The 17,718-nt window shown below is 45.5% G+C and overlaps 1 protein-coding gene across 4 annotated transcripts in view; it reads left to right on the forward strand.

Moving 5' to 3' along the window:
* LMBR1 (limb development membrane protein 1) overlaps window positions 1–17,718 on the forward strand; it is a 171,222-nt gene that overhangs the window by 19,452 nt on the left and 134,052 nt on the right. For all 4 annotated transcript variants that reach the window (XR_008843902.1, XM_056519572.1, XM_056519571.1 and 1 more), the window contains exon 2: window positions 16,972–17,044. Coding sequence is in view for 3 of the 4 variants with exons in the window: in XM_056519572.1 (XP_056375547.1) it covers window positions 16,972–17,044 (73 nt within the window). In the remaining variant the exon portion in view is untranslated. The remainder of the gene's footprint in view (window positions 1–16,971; window positions 17,045–17,718) is intronic.

Below are 17,718 nucleotides of genomic sequence, written 5' to 3' on the forward strand. Positions count from 1 at the left end.
CGGCGCTCAGCAGTCTGTATGGAGCGGGCTCTGGACTCCTGCCCGCTCCATACTCTGCAGCCCCCGGCTGTTCTCAGTAGCCGGGGCCATCGCTAATAGCCAGCATGCGGCGATCGCCGCGGCTGGCTATTAACCCTTTAGATCGCCGCTGTCAAAGCTGACAGCGGCGTCTAAAGGGACATGTGAATGCTCCCCGGTAGGCCAGTGGGGTATATCATACAACCCTGACCCCCCCGCCGCAGCGCGATCGTGAGGGGAGCGATCCACTATGGAGGTAGCCGGAGGGCTTACCTCTGTTCCCTGCTGTCCCGTGGCTCTGTCATTGATAGATCCTGGCTGGACGAGGTTCTATCAATGCATCACAGAGCACACCGATCAATTGAGTTCAATAGAACGCTATTCATCTGTATGAGGAATCTAATGATTCCTCCTATAAGTCTAATAAAGTGTAAAAAAAAAAAAAAAAAAAAAAAAAACTAAAAAAAAAACATTTAAAAAAAAACACACATTAACCCTTCCATGTTAAAAGTTCAAATCACTCCCTTTTCCTATATAAAAACATGCAAGCATAATAAAAATAAACATATTTGGTATCGCTTCGTGCGTAATTGTACGACCTAATAAAATATAACATTATGAATCCTGTACGGTAAATGTAAAAAAAATACCAAACCACAGAATTATATAGGAAGGGAAGTACAGAAAAGGCGGGTGTTCTGTATCCCAAGCGCTACTGTTAGATAAATCCAATAGGCCAAAAGGTACACAGGATGCTTTTTATTCGTACATAAAAGGTACAACTGGACAACGCGTTTCGGCGTGCTCTCACACCTTCCTCAGGTCTACAATATAAAATTTGTGGCGTCCTATGTGTTCTGCTGCCAGAAGACAGGAACCTCCACACAGGACGCCACAAATTGTATATTGTGGACCTGAGGAAGGTGTGAGAGCACGCCGAAACACGTTGTCCAGTTGTACCTTTTATGTACGAATAAAAAGCATCCTGTGTACCTTTTGGCCTATTGGTTTTATCTAACAGTAGCGCTTGGGATACAGAACCCCCGCCTTTTCTGTACTTTCCTTCCTATATAGCCTTTCTCTTGCCCTGCCCCGGGCACAACGGACAAGAGGATACCAAGCAGCAAGCTGTAACAGTCCATCCCACACCACTCCAGAGTCGCACCATATACGCCGCACTGTGCTAGAGGTCAGTACCACTGCACAGGTGTGGTGGTGGGATTCCTTTGTCTCTCTTCTCCCTTATCAAGAAGTATACAACCTACTACGCCAGAGTGCCCCGTATCTTTCTTTTTTCCCTCCCTCTCCAAACCACAGAATTGCAATTTTTATAATATCCCAGAAAAAAAAAAGTTAAAAAGTGATAAAGTCAGATCAATACCAAAATGGTACCGATACAAAAAACAGATTATGGCGCAAAAAATGAGCCCTCATACAGCCTCGTATGTGAAAAAATAAATAAAATAAAGCTACAGGGGTCAAAAAATGGCAATTAAAAAAAATTCTAAAAAGTTCAGAATTTTTTTTTAAATTTGTAAAACATGACGTAAACTACACAAATCTGGTATCGCTGTAATCAGGCGCCTAAAGTATGAAACTAACATGTTAGCTCAACCACAAGGTAAATGGCGTAGAAAAGAAAACCACCAAATCTGCAAAATTATCTTTTATTATTTCAATTTCACTTCACCTAATATATATTTTTTGGTTCAGAGAATGTTATTGAAAAATTTAAAGGTATCCTTATAGTAGGTAGTCATGGCTAATGAGAGCGTAAAAGCGAAAATTGGTCCGAACAAGTGGGTCGTCATGAGGGACAAGTAGATTTTGCTCCATCTTAGTCCCGTGGACAAGTAGTTTTTTTATAAAATTTCCACACCCCTGACTGTATTCATACATTGCATTTCTTGCTGCTTTTTTTCTTTTTGCTGTGATTGTCAGGTAGCTATTGCACCGCAGTTGTGCAATTTTTTTTTTAAAACTGTTAATTGGTACCACGATTTTGGAAAATCACAGCAAATAAGCCAAAAGGCAATAAAAATGTGTGTCACAATACAGCAAAGATATGAAAAATGCTGCAAAAATTCAAATCAAGTCAAATCACTTTCTCCTCATGACAATATTTCTTTAAAAAACAAAACAACCTCACTTTTGAGTAAGAAAACGCATCCGAACTACGCAGTGTGAACTGCTCCCAACCCTCAGAGGATTCACTGTCTTACATGTCAGTATTTACTCAGTTTTAGTGTTGCATTTTAGCATTGCTGCTGCCTAGCCACTTGCTATATATAGTGTACATGTCAACAGTTATTAGACTTAAAGGGGCTGTAAAGGATTAGGTAAAAGATGTTCTAATCCTAGACAATCCCTTTATTGCATGTTTCCAGATTTTTGTGCTTTCTCAGTATACTAAAACACTTTTGATCTGAAACTTTGTTAGTTTTTTAGGTGACTTACTAATTTTGTTTAAAACGTTAGATTTTATTTTTTTATTTTTTTTTAAAGTAGTACAATAATAGTAAAGCATGTAAACATGGGTATCATTTTAAACGTAAAATGAAATCCTCCAAAAGGATAATATTTTTTTGGTTGTGCTGTACATTTTATGGTAGAATAAAAGGTGTCATTACAAAGTACAGTTGTACAACAAAAATAGAGAAACCTAGCCGCACATCATTCGTTTGCATTTTGATCTACTTGCTTCTCAGCATATCGGCGATGTGAGCTCCTGCTCTAATCTCCTGTGTACTATCCTGTAGCCGCCCGATATTTAGCTGAAAACCTCCCATACCGTACCCTGAAGGTCCGTGGTTGCCTCCGGTCCCTTCTGCGAGTGTGGCGGGCGGACGCTCCGGGAGGAACAGGTCCATGAAAAACTCCGTCCTGGCCACACCGCGCAACCAAGATTGGGCATCCACTCCTCTTCATCTCTCTGATGTCGCGGCGTGCCTGGAGAGATTCGCACATGTCCCCGCTGCCTTGGAGGGGACTCGGGCACGGCCGCAAGTGCAGATTCGGAGGCATCCTCTGACACTGCGGTCTGGACATGTTAGTGGGAGGGCTGCCACGGGGGTGCCTGCTTCTTCCTCCATCACGGAGCCCACTATGAGGGACATTTATTCTGCAGTCCTGGCCCTAGGAGCTGACACTGGCTCTATTAAGGTGGAGGTATCTCTGATATGGCATGACCTCCGCCACACAAATGAGCGTATTACAGCCCTTGAAGACAGATTAGGGGATGTAGAAGATACATTTCCTGCTGTACTAAGAGATCTGGGCAGAGTAGTGCATAATGTTTCTCTACTAATTGCCAAATCGGACGACTTGGAAAACCGTCTCCAATGGAATAACCTCAGAATGATTGGTGTCCCTGAACTTGCTGAGGGGAAGGCTTTGGGAGACATTTTTTTTTTTTAACCTTGGCTCCTGATTAAGTTTGGGAAGGATACCCTGTCGCATTTATTTGCTGTAGAGCGGGCACACAGGTTGCCCTTCCGTGCTCCTCCACCGAGGGCACCCCCCCCCCCCAATACTACTGAAAATTTTCCATTTTAAGGATAGGGACACCATACTACGTGCTGCCCGTGATCATCCTGACCACACCATTGATGGAACGCGAGTCTCTATTTGTTCGGATTTCTCTGAGCTACAGAAGTATAGTGCTCAGTTTCTGGACATTAAGAGACGACTCGGAGCACTAAACGTTGTCTTCTCTTTGCTTTACCCTGCCAAGTTACGGGTGGTAACCCTGGGAAAGACACACATGTTGGAGTCTCCTAAGCAGGCTTTACAATGGCTGGATTCTAATGAGGCCCGAACCCGTTGCGCACCTGATGATGCCTGATCCCTGTTTGCTATGTTTGCCTTACTCCAGGACACTGCTGTTTTCTCACTCTGGGCTGGTTTTGTGTTACTTTTTCTATTGTTTTCCCATACACTTGCTACGCTGTCCTGGAGTTATACTCCCTTCCCTGTACTTGGGGACATTTTCACCTTGTGTGATATAGTGGCTTATTCTTTACTGGTTCGCTATCAGGATGTTTGGAGCATGCCCACCTATGGAAGATCGTTTGCTCCTCTCTGGCGATATCTTGATGGACTCCTGCTGTCCTCCCATGCTGGAGACAATGTATTTTTTCTTTATGTACTTTAGTGATTTGTTTACCTGTTTCTGTTTTTTTTTTTTTTATTTCTTCTACCATGCGCAGTTTCTCCATAAGCTGTCACCCATGATGTCTGCCTTGTCTGTATTTGTGGTCCTGGGGTGAGTGAGTGAGTGGAATGAGTTATCCTTCTCTATGTTTGTTTGTCCTAATGGCTAATCAAGTCCATCTACTTTCCTGGAATGTGAGAGGCCTGGGGGATGCCAACAAGCGCTGTGCGTTCCCCCCCCCCCCCCCCCAGTAGCTGAAGGAATTTCACCTGGGCATTTTTTGCCTTATGAAAACACATCTTGTCCCTGATTTCAGTGTGTGTCCTGTCTTGGGTGTCCCAGGCCTTCCACTCCACTTATTCCACTTGTACATGGGGGTTGTCCATTCTTGTCCATAGGGCCGTTCCCTTTGGATGTCTTTCCTCCCATATTGACCCGGAGGGGCATTATATTTGCTTACACTGCATTATTTTTAGGGAACAGGTTATCCTTGTAGCAATTTATATTCCTCCTCCCTACTCTAGCGATATCCTTAAGAGGGTGTTCTCTGTCCTCTCAGCTTTGCAGCAGGTGCCAACTTTACTTATCAGGGATTTTAATGCTGTTCTTTCACCCCAACTGGACAGACACTTTGTTGTATCCAGTGTTGCTCCTTCCACTCGTTCCTCCCTAGCGTGTCTCCTTGAGGAGGTGGGCATCTGCGACCTGTGGAGGATATGGAGCTCTGATACTTGCCATTATTCCCTTTATACTAGTTCCCATAGGACTCTTACCTGTATTGATTTATCACTGGGCACTTACTCCTTATTGCCTTTAGTGGGGGACTTGGAATACCTTCCCCGCAGTATCTCTGACCATTCCCCAATACACCTGAGACTGTCCTGGGGCGGCTCCTTCTGTTCCATGTCTACTTTATGGTGTTTACACCCCTTCTGGTTACAACTAGTTGATGTGGGGGGCGACATAGACCAGGCCCTCAGAGATTACTTCTCCCTTAATTTAGGTACCTCGTTGGTTTCTATGATATGGGAGGTGATGAAGACGTACGTCAGGGGACTGTATATTCAGAGGATTAGCCGACATAAGACTAGGTCCAGGTAGTGCTGGGCGGTATACCGGTTCATACCGAATATCGGTGTGTGTGTGTGTGTGTGTGTGTGTGTTTTTTTTTTTTTTTCTCTTTTATGATATAAATTTTTCATATACCCCAATACCGGTCGGGCCACCCCCCGAATGAATTATCAGCCGCAGCGCATTGTCCATAATCAAATATGGCCCACGGGTGCTGCTCTGCTTCTCCTCCTGTGAGCCGCAGCGCTGCACATCCTCCCTACGTCAGGAAGTGAATGACTTGTGAGCCAAGGGGGCAGGGCTTCTAATCGGAGGATGGAAGCTGTCGCCTCCCCCTGCAGGAAGTGAAAGCCAGTGAGCCGCGGGAGCAGGGCTTCTGTTCTGATCAGAAGGGACGGGGATCAGAAGCTCTGCAGCGTCCGCGGCTCACTGGCTGGCCATCCCTAATCCCTACGTATATTTCCTAGCTTCCCAGGTACAACATTAGAAGGGTTGGGGAGAGATAGGGGGTTGTGGTGTGTCTGGGAGGTTGGTGGAATGGCTTACTAGGGTGTCTCCTGCTTTGGGTGCTCTCGAGCTGGGCACCACTATAGGCTTCGCTCGTTCGCTCCCAACGGTTTCTTTGATGGTCCAGGTGTGGAGTTCGGTGAAATTATTATTACAGGTGTCAGGTTTTACTCCCTTTACCCCACTATGGAAAAATCCCCACCTTGGGGGAGATTTTCCGATTGGAGGGTTTCTCACCCTGGATGACAACTGGTGTACGTAATCTGACTGACGTGGTGGGTGATGGCTCTATTCTATCCTTTTCTGATCTTTAGACTGAGTTTGATCTTCCTCCATAGAGTCTTTTACCAACACCTACAGTTGCGCCACACGCTGGACTGACAGAGGGGTAGGAGCCCACTGACTGTTTCTACTCCTTATCCCTTGCAAGACATTGGGAAGGTGGGCATTCAGAGAGGGGCTATATCCATAGCTTACCGTACCCTTTTGGACAAGCATTTATCTACTTATCCTTTAACGGTTAGGGACAAGTGGACGGACGAGGTTGGACCCCTTATTGATGAACAGTGGAATTATATGTTGACTACCGTTCCTCTCCTATCTTTTAGTGAACTGCATCATCTATCCCAGTTGTACTTGACACACAGAGTATATCAAACCCCAGTCTTTCGACATAAAATCGGATGGCTCCCTGATTCCATGTGCGCCAGATTCTCTATAGATGAGGCAGGATTACTGCACATGTTCTGGGGCTGTAGGGAGTTGGAGGGGGGTGTCTCAGACTTAGTCTGGGATGTTTATTCTATCCCTCTTTCACTAACTCCTGCAGTGTGTGTAGTGGGTTGTCTGGATGGTACTCAGGTGGATGACTGTGTTCTATTGGGAATCCAGTGTATACTGTATCAGGCACGTAAACCTATTGCGTCGCACTGGACCCCATGCGGTTCCCCCCACACTGCAGGAGTTTAAGAACAGGATGAATGCTGTGATTAGGTTGGAGCTTTGGGTTTATCTTTAAAGGAACGCCATGGCTAAATGTGAACGTATATGGGGACCCTGGTAGGATACCCTGGGATTGCCCACTTCTATTCTCCCTTAATTATGTGGAGGACCCCTACAGGCTTTCTTTCTAGCTGGCCGTACTTAGTCTCCCTGCTGTTCACCCTGTGTACTTGACCTGTGTTTGTCCGCTCGTCTCCCTCTCATCCCGTCCTCTCTCCCTTCGTGGTTCTTCTCACCCCTCTCCTTGTCTCTCCCCCCCCCCCTTGTGCTGCCTTTCTTTTCTTATTCTCCTTCCTTGCTCTTTCCTTTCCTACTGTTCAGGATTATAATGGTGCGCTCAAACATGCTGATAGCACTCATGGTGTCTCCCCCCGAGATCTCTGATTTTTTTCTTCTATGGTGGACTACTATTATTGGTGTACTGCCGGAAGTCGTATGGAAACTGCTCTTGCATGTTTTTTTCTCGTTCGTGTGTTTTAAAAAAAATTTTTTTATTGCATATTCCCATGTATCCTTGATATATGTAATGCGCACAATATTGATATACCTCATAGACTGATGAGCCTGCTCTCCTATTGTCAATTATGCTTTGAGAAGCTGTCTCTGCATGCATTATATATTGTGCTTTAGTTTGTTTGTTTCTGTTATGAAAACCAAAAAGTTAATTAAAAAGGATCTGATAAAAAAAAAAAAAAAAAAAACAGGTTGTCACTATACATTTTGATCAAAAAGAACAAGCCCACTCGCCTCGTCAAGGCCACCTAGTCAGAGTGGGTCCCTAACCTGACACTGGCGTAGTGCGACCGGCGGTGACCACTGTCCCCGTGACACCATGCCCACAGGGGGAACGATCCAGTGGCCAGACAGCCCCACTGCTGCCCAACCAAGCTCCGGGCCACCCCACCCCACAGACAAAGCATCACAAAAACAATGGCCGCCACAGAGCACCACACAAGTGTGAACACCTTCCATGTGCTCCCTGCCAGAGGACTGGGAGAATGCTTGTTGTACAAAGTACAATTGGTCTCACAAAAAACAAGCCTCATGTGAGTCTGCGGATGGAAAAATAAGAGTTAGGGATTTTAGATGCCGAGGAGGAAAAAAAAATAAAACGCAAAATAAACTGACTTTGTCTTTAAGGCCCAAATGAGCTCTGTCTTTAATGGGTTAAACAATGCCAGGAGTGACCCAAAGTCAGACTGGTAAGGGGGCACAGTGGGTTCACACCCATCCTCACAGTGACATTATTCTTAGACAAGCATTTCCTGTAGTTATACGTCTTCTGTTAACCACATCTTCATAGTAAAGCTCAGGTCTGCACTAACTAACTTGTTAACAATCTACGGATCAGAGCAGTACATGCAATACATGTGTATATATAACCCTCTTATTTATTAACAGCTCCAAAAGAAAAAACGCAAACCTAAAATAATAGCACAAAATTAGTTTATCATAAAAACAGATAGGAAGTACTGTACATAATGAGGTCCAAATGCATACAATGGGGAGATAAAAGGAACTCCCTACATAACAACATACAAGGTTAAGCTGCCAGACCAATGTCTTACCACACCACATACATATCCCAACGTACGTTTTTTGCTCTCCTCTGCTTCCTCAGGGGGTGTGAAAGCATTATGAATACGAGAGAATCAGACAGAATTCTGTCATTCTGTACTATAATGAGTACTAGTGCATTGAAGAGTGGGTGCTCCTGGTTCAGGCAACATGAAACGGCTGACATGTTCCCTTTCAATATACATATTCAATGAGGATTATGAAAAACCTTGCTAGCCTTAACTAACTTGACCTTTCATCTGGTCAAAAATGAGTGCAGAAGATCGTTCAGGAGAGGAGAGATGAGGGCTAGAGACCGACATGTCAGAACAGGGCCCACACAGCAGTCAGATCCATATGTAACAATGTGGCTGCAGAGGAGAAACTGAACATAATTTTTTATGAAGACCTATGGAGAAACTTGTAAGAAAAAAAAAATTAAGAATAAAAACAAACTTATATTAAAGTGGTTCTCTGGTCAAAACATTCTAATAGCCTATTAATGGGAAAGGTCATTAGTATCATATTGATGGGGTGCTTGCTGACAAGATGAGCTGTGGGACCCTGCCTAAATATCCTGGTAGGGTATGTTGAGTTAGTTCAGTGGGGTGGGGTGGTTTCCTTCATATGGAGCCTTATCTGTTAGCCAATGCATAGAGTAGCTATCAAGATCATGGCTTCCCAACCAGGGTGCCTCCAGCTGTTGCAAAACTACAAATCCCAGCATGCCCGGACAGCCTTAGGCTGTCCGGGCATGCTGGGATTTTTAGTTTTGCAACAGCTGGAGGCACCCTGGTTGGGAAACCATGATCTTGATTATTCCTCTCTAGAGGTCCAGGCATGTCTATGCATTGCTGGGTCAGCCCATTGGTTTTGGAGGACCATACGTTTGCCCAGGCATTCCTTTGGCATCCATCTGTAAGTTATTCTTCAGACTTCTTGCATTGTTCCTCAGTATTTTATTCTTCTTGGAGATTAATTAGAAAAGGCCAGCTTGTTATTCGTCTGGAAATTGATGGAGCTTGTCCGAAGCCTTATGTTTGGGAATTCATGTCACCAATCTTCTTGGCTCTATTATGGGGTAATACCTTGACAGCTGTCACACCGGTGAGTAAGACCACATTATCATGTAGATATACCGATCCTTCAAATTAATCTCCACTTGTTCTTAACACCAGAAAATAATTCTGTGTGATCTGTGAAGGCTTTAATTGGCTTTTAAGGTGGATATTCCCTTGTCTTATGTAGATATTTCATGCGGTAATCAATAACCTGAATGGATGCCCGGTTCCAGGATGTACGATCTGATCATCCCATTACTGTTACAAGCGTCACCTCCGTTCTGCATTTTAATATTCTATTACTAGGACAGTAATAGTGGTCCGGTCGCATTTTTTTCTACTTAACCCCTTCAGGACGGAGCCCATTTTGGCCTTGAGGACCGGAGCGTTTTTTGCTCATATGACCACTGTCACTTTAAATATTAATAACTCTGGAATGCTTTTAGTTATCATTCTGATTCCGAGTTTGTTTTTTCGTGACATATTCTACTTTAACATAGTGGTAAATTTTTGTCGATACTTGCATCCTTTCTTGGTGAAAAATCCGTAAATTTTGATGAAAAATTAGAAAATTTTGCATTTTTCTAACTTTGAAGCTCTCTGCTTGTAAGGAAAATGGATATTAAGAATACATTTTTTTTTTTTTGTTCACATATACAATATGTCTACTTTATGTTTGCATCATAAAATTGACAAGTTTTTACTTTTGGAAGACACCAGAGGGCTTCAACGGTCAGCAGCAATTTTCCGATTTTTCACAAAATTTTAAAACTCAGTATTTTTCAGGGACCAGTTCAGGTTTGAAGTGGATTTGAAGGGTCTTCATATTAGAAATACCCCATAAATGACCCCATTATTAAAAACTACACCCCCCAAAGTATTCAAAATGACATTCAGTCAGCGTTTTAACCCTTTAGGTGTTTCACACGAATAGCAGCAAAGTGAAGGAGAAAATTCACAATCTTCATTTTTTACACTTACATGTTCTTGTAGACCCAATTTTTGAATTTTTACAAGGGGTAAAAGGACAAAATTTTTACTTGTATTTGTAGCCCAATTTCTCTCGAGTAAGCACATACCTCATATGTCTATGTAAAGTGTTCGGCGGGCGCAGTAGAGGGCTCAGAAGCGAAGGAGCGACAAGGGGATTTTGGAGAGTAAGTTTTTCTGTAATGGTTTTCGGGGGGCATGTTACCTTTAGGAAGCCCTTATGGTGCCAGAACAGCAAAAAAAAACCACATGGCATACCATTTTGGAAACTAGACCCCTCGGGGAATGTAACATGGGATAAAGTGAACCTTAATACCCCACAGGTGTTTCACGACTTTTGCAAATGTAAAAAAAAAAAAAAAATTTTTACCTAAAATGCTTGTTTTCCCAAAATTTTTTTATTTTTAAAAAGGGGTAATAGCAGAAAATACCCCTAAAAATTTGAAGCCCAATTTCTCCCGATTCAGAAAACACCCCATATGGGGGTGAAAAGTGCTCTGCTGGCGCACTACAGGTCTCGGAGTCACATTTGGCTTTTTGAAAGCAAATTTTGCTCTGGGGGCATGCCGCATTTAGGAAGCCCCTATGGTGCCAGGACAGCAAAAAAAAACCCACATGGCATACCATTTTGGAAACTAGACCCCTCGGGGAACGTAACAAGGGGTTAAGTGAACCTTTATACCCCACAGGTGTTTCACGACTTTTGCATATGTAAAAAAATATATATTTCTTTTACCTAAAATGCTTGTTTTCCCAAAAATTTTACATTTTTAAAAAGGGTAAAAGCAGAAAATACCCCCCAAAATTTGTAACACAATTTCTCCCGAGTACGGCGATACCCCATATGTGACCCTAAACTGTTGCCTTGAAATACGACAGGGCTCCAAAGTGAGAGCGCCATGCGCATTTGAGGCCTAAATTAGGGACTTGCATAGGGGTGGACATAGGGGTGTTCTACGCCAGTGATTCCCAAACAGGGTGCCTCCAGCTGTTGCAAAACTCCCAGCATGCCTGGACAGTCAACGGCTGTCCGACAATACTGGGAGTTGTTTTGCAACAGGGGGAGGCTCCGTTCTGGAAACAGTGGCGTACCAAACGTTTTTCATTTTTATTGGGGAGGGGAGGGGGGGTGTGTAGGGGTATGTGTATATGTAGTGTTTTTTTACTTTTTATTTTATTGTGTGTTAGTGTAGTGTAGTGTTTTTAGGGTACAGTCACACGGGCGGGGGTTCACAGTAGTTTCTCGCTGGCAATTTGAGCTGCAGCAGAAAGTTTGCGGCAGCTCAAATTTGCAGCCAGATACTTACTGTAATCCTCCGCCCATGTGAGTGTACCCTGTACGTTCACATTGGGGGGGACATCCAGCTGTTGCATAACTACAACACCCAGCATGCCTGTTGGCTGTCGGTGACTGCTGAGAGTTGCAGTTATGCAACAACTGTAGGCACACTGGTTATGTATCACTGAGTTTGTGACCTAACTCAGTGTTTCACAACCAGTGTGCCTCCAGCTGTTGCAAAACTACAACTCTCAGCAGTCACCGACAGCCAACGGGCATGCTGGGAGTTGTAGTTATGCAACCAGCAGATGCACCACTACAACTCCCAGCATGCACTTTAGCTGTTTGTGCAAGCTGGGAGTTGTAGTTATACAACAGCTGAAGGTACACTTTTCCATAGAAAGAATGTGCCTCCAGCTGTTGCAAAACCATAAGTCCCAGCATGCCCATAAGGGAATGCTGGGAGTTGTGGTGGTCTGCCTCCTGCTGTTGCATAACTACAGCTCCCAGCATGCCATTTTTGCATGCTGGGAGCTGTTGCTAAGCAACAGCAGGAGGCTGTCACTCACCTCCAACGACCCAGATGCTGCAGGTCAGTCCCGCCGCCGCTGCTCCTGGGGCCCCGATCCCAACATTAACGCCGGGGATCGGGGTCCCCAGCACCCGGGGTGCACATCCCGCACCCGCTCACGTCCTCCAGAAGAGGGGCGGAGCGGGTGTGGGAGTGAGACCCGCAGCAGGCGCCCTGATTGGTCTGCCGGTAATCCGGCCGACGAATCAGGGCGATCGTGAGGTGGCACCAGTGCCACCTCACCCCTGCAGGCTCTGGCTGTTCGGGGCCGTCAGAGACGGCCTCGAACAGCCAGTAATTCCGGGTCATCGGGTCACTGGAGACCCGATTTGACGCGGAATCGCCGCAGATCGCTGGACTGAATTGTCCAGCGATCTGCGGCGATCGCCGACATGGGGGGGCATAATGACCCCCCTGGGCGATATGCCGGGATGCCTGCTGAACGATTTCAGCAGGCATCCGGCTCTGGTCCCCAACCGGCTAGCGGTGGGGGCCGGAATTCCCACGGGCGTATGGATACGCCCTTGGTCCTTAAGGACTCGGGATGCAGGGCGTATCCATACGCCCTATGTCCTGAAGAGGTTAAAGGGGTATTCCAGGACAAAACTTTTTTTTTTTTTTTTATATCAACTGGCCCCCAGTTAGTTAAACAGATTTGTAAATGACTTCTATTAAAAAATCCTACACCAATGGACACAAAGGAAGATAGAAGTAATTCCGCGCTGCCAGTCATCACTCAATGAGGTAAGAACCAGGGGTAATACTGGAATCCTAAGTTTTATTAACACACAACGCGTTTCAAGGCCAAAATGGTCATTTCAGCAGACGCCTGTTGAAAAGTCCATCTCAGCCGTGAAACGCGTTGTGTAATAAAACTTAGGATTCCAGTATTACCCCTGGTTCTTACCTCATTGAGTGATGACTGGCAGTATGGAATTACTTCTATCTTCCTTTATGTCCATTGGTGTATCCTGTGCACGCCGACTTGGCGTGGGAGGTCTGCAGCGGCCGTTCCAGATCTACAAGTTCTCTTCCTATGCGATGGGAGCCTTGTGCCTCGGTTATTGCACAACATTATAAGGTGAGCGTGTCTCTCACCTGCCTTTACATGGTGTCGACCCACTGATCCTGCACATTGGAGTGCTCCTGTTCTCTCCTTTTTTTTTTTTTTTTTTCATTTAAAAATCTTAATCCTTTCAGTACTTATCAGCTGCTGAATACGAGTTGTTCTTTTCTGTCTGACCACAGTGCTCCTTGCTTACACCTCTGCTTGTCTCAGGAACTGTCCAGAGTAGGAGTAAATCCCCATAGCAAACCTCTAATGCTTCGGACAGTTGCTGAGACAAGCAGAGGTGTCAGCAGAGAGCACTGTTGTCAGAAAGAAAATAACTCAACTTCAGCAGCTGATAACTACTGGAAGGATTAAGATTTTTTTTTTAATAGAAGTAATTTACAAATCTGTTTAACTTTCTGAAGCCAGTCGATATAAAAAAGTTTTTACATGGAATACTTTTAACCCAGTGTTTCCCTAACCAGGGTGCCTTCAGCTGTTGCAAAACTACAACTCCCATCATGTTTTGTAACACCTGGAGGCACACTGATTGGGAAACACTGACTTAACCTGATGACCTAGAGCAGGAGTACTCAATGGGTGGACCTGGATCTAAACCTGGACCGTGGCCGACAATTGCTCAGACCAGGAGTTGCTCTCCAGTTTATAATAAACTACAGCACCCATAATGCATGATGAGAGTTGTAGTTTTTAACAGCTGAGTGCACAGGTTTGGAAACAATGGTAAGGAGCACAGTTCATTAGAGGTGCAACTGCACAGTAATTAGGGGTACAGTGGCAATTCATTAGTGGACATACTGGCACAGTTCATTAGGAGGGGCAATAGCACAGTTTTAGGGGTCAGTGTCATTATTTATTGTTTTAAGGGGCACAGTGTGTGGCAATATTTCATTTAGGGGTGTTGTAGTATTAAGGGAACAGTGTTGCAGTAGTCGGGCTACAGTATATGACGGTATTATAATAAAGGGGCACAGTATTTGTCACTATTGTATTCATGGGCGGGATGTGCGGCAGTATTGTATTCATGGGCGGGGTGTGCGGCAGTATTGTATTCATGGGCGGGGTGTGCGGCAGTATTGTATTCAGGGGCACGCTGTGCAGCAGTATTGTATTCAGGGGCGGGGTGTGCAGCAGTATTGTATTCAGGGGCGGGGTGTGCAGCAGTATTGTATTCAGGGGCACGCTGTGCAGCAGTATTGTATTCAGGGGCGCGCTGTGCAGTAGTATTGCATTCAGGGGCACGGCGTGCAGCAGTATTGCATTCAGGGGCACGCTGTGCAGCAGTATTGCATTCAGGGGCATGCTGTGCAGCAGTATTGCATTCAGGGGCACGGGGTGCAGCAGTATTGTATTCAGGGGCACGCTGTGCAGCAGTATTGTATTCAGGGGCACGCTGTGCAGCAGTATTGTATTCAGGAGCACGGTGTGCAGCAGTATTGTATTCAGGGGCACGCTGTGCAGCAGTATTGTATTCAGGGGCACGCTGTGCAGCAATATTGTACAGTGTTGCAGTAGTCGGGCTACAGTATATGACGGTATTATAATAAAGGGGCACAGTATTTGTCACTATTGTATTCATGGGCGGGATGTGCGGCAGTATTGTATTCATGGGCGGGGTGTGCGGCAGTATTGTATTCATGGGCGGGGTGTGCGGCAGTATTGTATTCAGGGGCACGCTGTGCAGCAGTATTGTATTCAGGGGCGGGGTGTGCAGCAGTATTGTATTCAGGGGCGGGGTGTGCAGCAGTATTGTATTCAGGGGCACGCTGTGCAGCAATATTGTATTCAGGGGCATGCTGTGCAGCAGTATTGCATTCAGGGGCACGGTGTGCAGCAGTATTGTATTCAGGGGCACGCTGTGCAGCAGTATTGTATTCAGGGGCACGCTGTGCAGCAATATTGTATTCAGGGGCACGCTGTGCAGCAGTATTGTATTCAGGGGCACGGTGTGCAGCAGTATTGCATTCAGGGGCATGGTGTGCAGCAGTATTGTATTCAGGGGCACGGTGTGCAGCAGTATTGTATTCAGGGGCACGGTGTGCAGCAGTATTGTATTCAGGGGCACGCTGTGCAGCAGTATTGTATTCAGGGGCGCGCTGTGCAGCAGTATGGCATTCAGGGGCACGCTGTGCAGCAGTATTGTATTCAGGGGCACGCTGTGCAGCAGTATTGTATTCAGGGGCACGCTGTGCAGCAGTATTGTATTCAGGGGCGCGCTGTGCAGCAGTATGGCATTCAGGGGCGCGCTGTGCAGCAGTATTGTATTCAGGGGCACGCTGTGCAGCAGTATGGCATTCAGGGGCACGCTGTGCAGCAGTATGGCATTCAGGGGCGCGCTGTGCAGCAGTATTGTATTCAGGGGCACGCTGTGCAGCAGTATGGCATTCAGGGGCACGCTGTGCAGCAGTATGGCATTCAGGGGCACGCTGTGCAGCAGTATGGCATTCAGGGGCGCGCTGTGCAGCAGTATGGCATTCAGGGGCGCGCTGTGCAGCAGTATGGCATTCAGGGGCGCGCTGTGCAGCAGTATGGCATTCAGGGGCGCGCTGTGCAGCAGTATGGCATTCAGGGGCGCGCTGTGCAGCAGTATGGCATTGATGGGCGCGCTGTTTGGCAGCATTGTTTTCATGGGCACGGTGAGTTGGCAGTATTGCTTTCAGGGGCCGGAGAAATGTTTTCCTTGTCTTAGTCCTCCTTCGCTCCGGCAGCAGAATACTTTAAACTTCCCGGGCAAGTTTAACGGTATTCTGCCACTCGAGTGAAGGAGGACTAAGACCAGGAAAACATCTTTTCTGGTCCCTGAATGCCATTGACTGGTAAGTTAGAAGGTATTCTGCCGCCAGAGCAAAGGGGGTACTAAGACAAGGTTTACATTTTTTTGGTTGGAAATCTAGACTGCAATGTATTCTGTGTAAATTCCAGTTTAAGAATAACTTCCGTGGCAGAAGCTCCGCTGCTAAAATCCCGAAATGTGGACTCTGCAGCAATAGGATTCTTCTGCATCAGAATTTCCAAGCAGAATTACACTTGGAAATTCCTCAGTATGTACCCTGCCTAATGGAGCAAAAACAACAAAACAACTATAGTGCTCATACATAAGTTAGGACTACAACTATAAGCATTTTCGGAGAGTTCATCAGTCATCTCAGGTGTAGTTCAGTCACTGGGAATAGTAACATTCTTTGTCTCTCTTATAGTGCCCTCTAGTGGTAGATAGAACCAAAGTATGGTTGTGGTTGTAGTGTTAGGGCAGTGGTCTCAAACTGTTGCCCTCCAGCTTTTGCAAAACTTCAACTCCCAGCATGCCCGGACAGCCGTTGGCTGTCAGGGCATGCTGGGAGTTGAAGTTTTGCAACAGCTGAAGGGCCACAGTTTGAGACCACTGTGTTAGGGTGTCTGACATCCATGCTTGTATTATAGCGTCAGCTTTTTTGAAGTAATACTTGAAGTCTAGGCTTTTGTTTAGTTAAAAAGCTAGAATCTAAATGTTACTGAGCTGATCTCCACAAATCAATGATCACATTTTTTGCTGTAGTTTAAAGTAGATTATCTAGACTATAAAAATCTGGCATGTCTTTTTTACTTTGACTGAAAGGAATTTTTTTAACCATATATCTATTAAAGAATGTATGATGTCACTGTTTTACTACCTGCATTATAAACATTGTTTATTTCTCCTTTATTTTACAGATTTGCTTCCTTTTGTTCGCCATTTTGTATATTGTGTCTTATTTCATCATCCAAAGATACAAAAGAAAAGCAGGTAAATATTTGCTTATACGTATCATGCATTATACCTTTTTTTTTTCAGATTTTATTTAAAGGAGTAGTCCAGTCCTGAAAAACTTATTCCCTGTCCTAAGGATAGGGGATACGTTTCAGATCACGGGGGGTCTGACCGGTGGGGCCCCCCGAGATCTCCTGTACGGGGCCCTGGCTTGCTGGCCAGAGAGCGCGTGTTGACCACGGTACGAAGCAGCGTCCAACACGCCACCTCAATACAGCGCTATGGCAGAGCTGGCGATTGTCGAAGGCAGCACTCCGGCTTTGCCATAGAGTTGTATTGAGGGGTTGTGTCAGCCACCACTTCATGTTGTGGTTGACACGCCCCCTTCCTGTGGGCTGCCGGGGCCCCATACAGGAGATTGCGGGGGGAGGGGAATTCACGGTGCGTGCAGCATGTATCTCTCAGATCTCTCCACTGTGATGACGCTGATACTTAAAGGGGTACTCTGATGGAAAACATATGTTTTCAGATCAACTGGTGCCAGAAAGTTAAACAGATTTGTAAATGACTTCCTTTTAAAAATCTTTAGCCTTCCAGTACTTATCAGCTGTTGTATGCTCCAGAGAGAGTTGTGTAGTTCATTCCAGTCTGACCACAGTGCTCTCTGCTGACACCTCTGTCCATGCCAGGAACTGTCCGGAGTAGAAGCA

Source organism: Hyla sarda, chromosome 5 (assembly GCF_029499605.1).
Source record: "Hyla sarda isolate aHylSar1 chromosome 5, aHylSar1.hap1, whole genome shotgun sequence".
In the NCBI taxonomy this organism is placed as follows: domain Eukaryota; kingdom Metazoa; phylum Chordata; class Amphibia; order Anura; family Hylidae; genus Hyla; species Hyla sarda.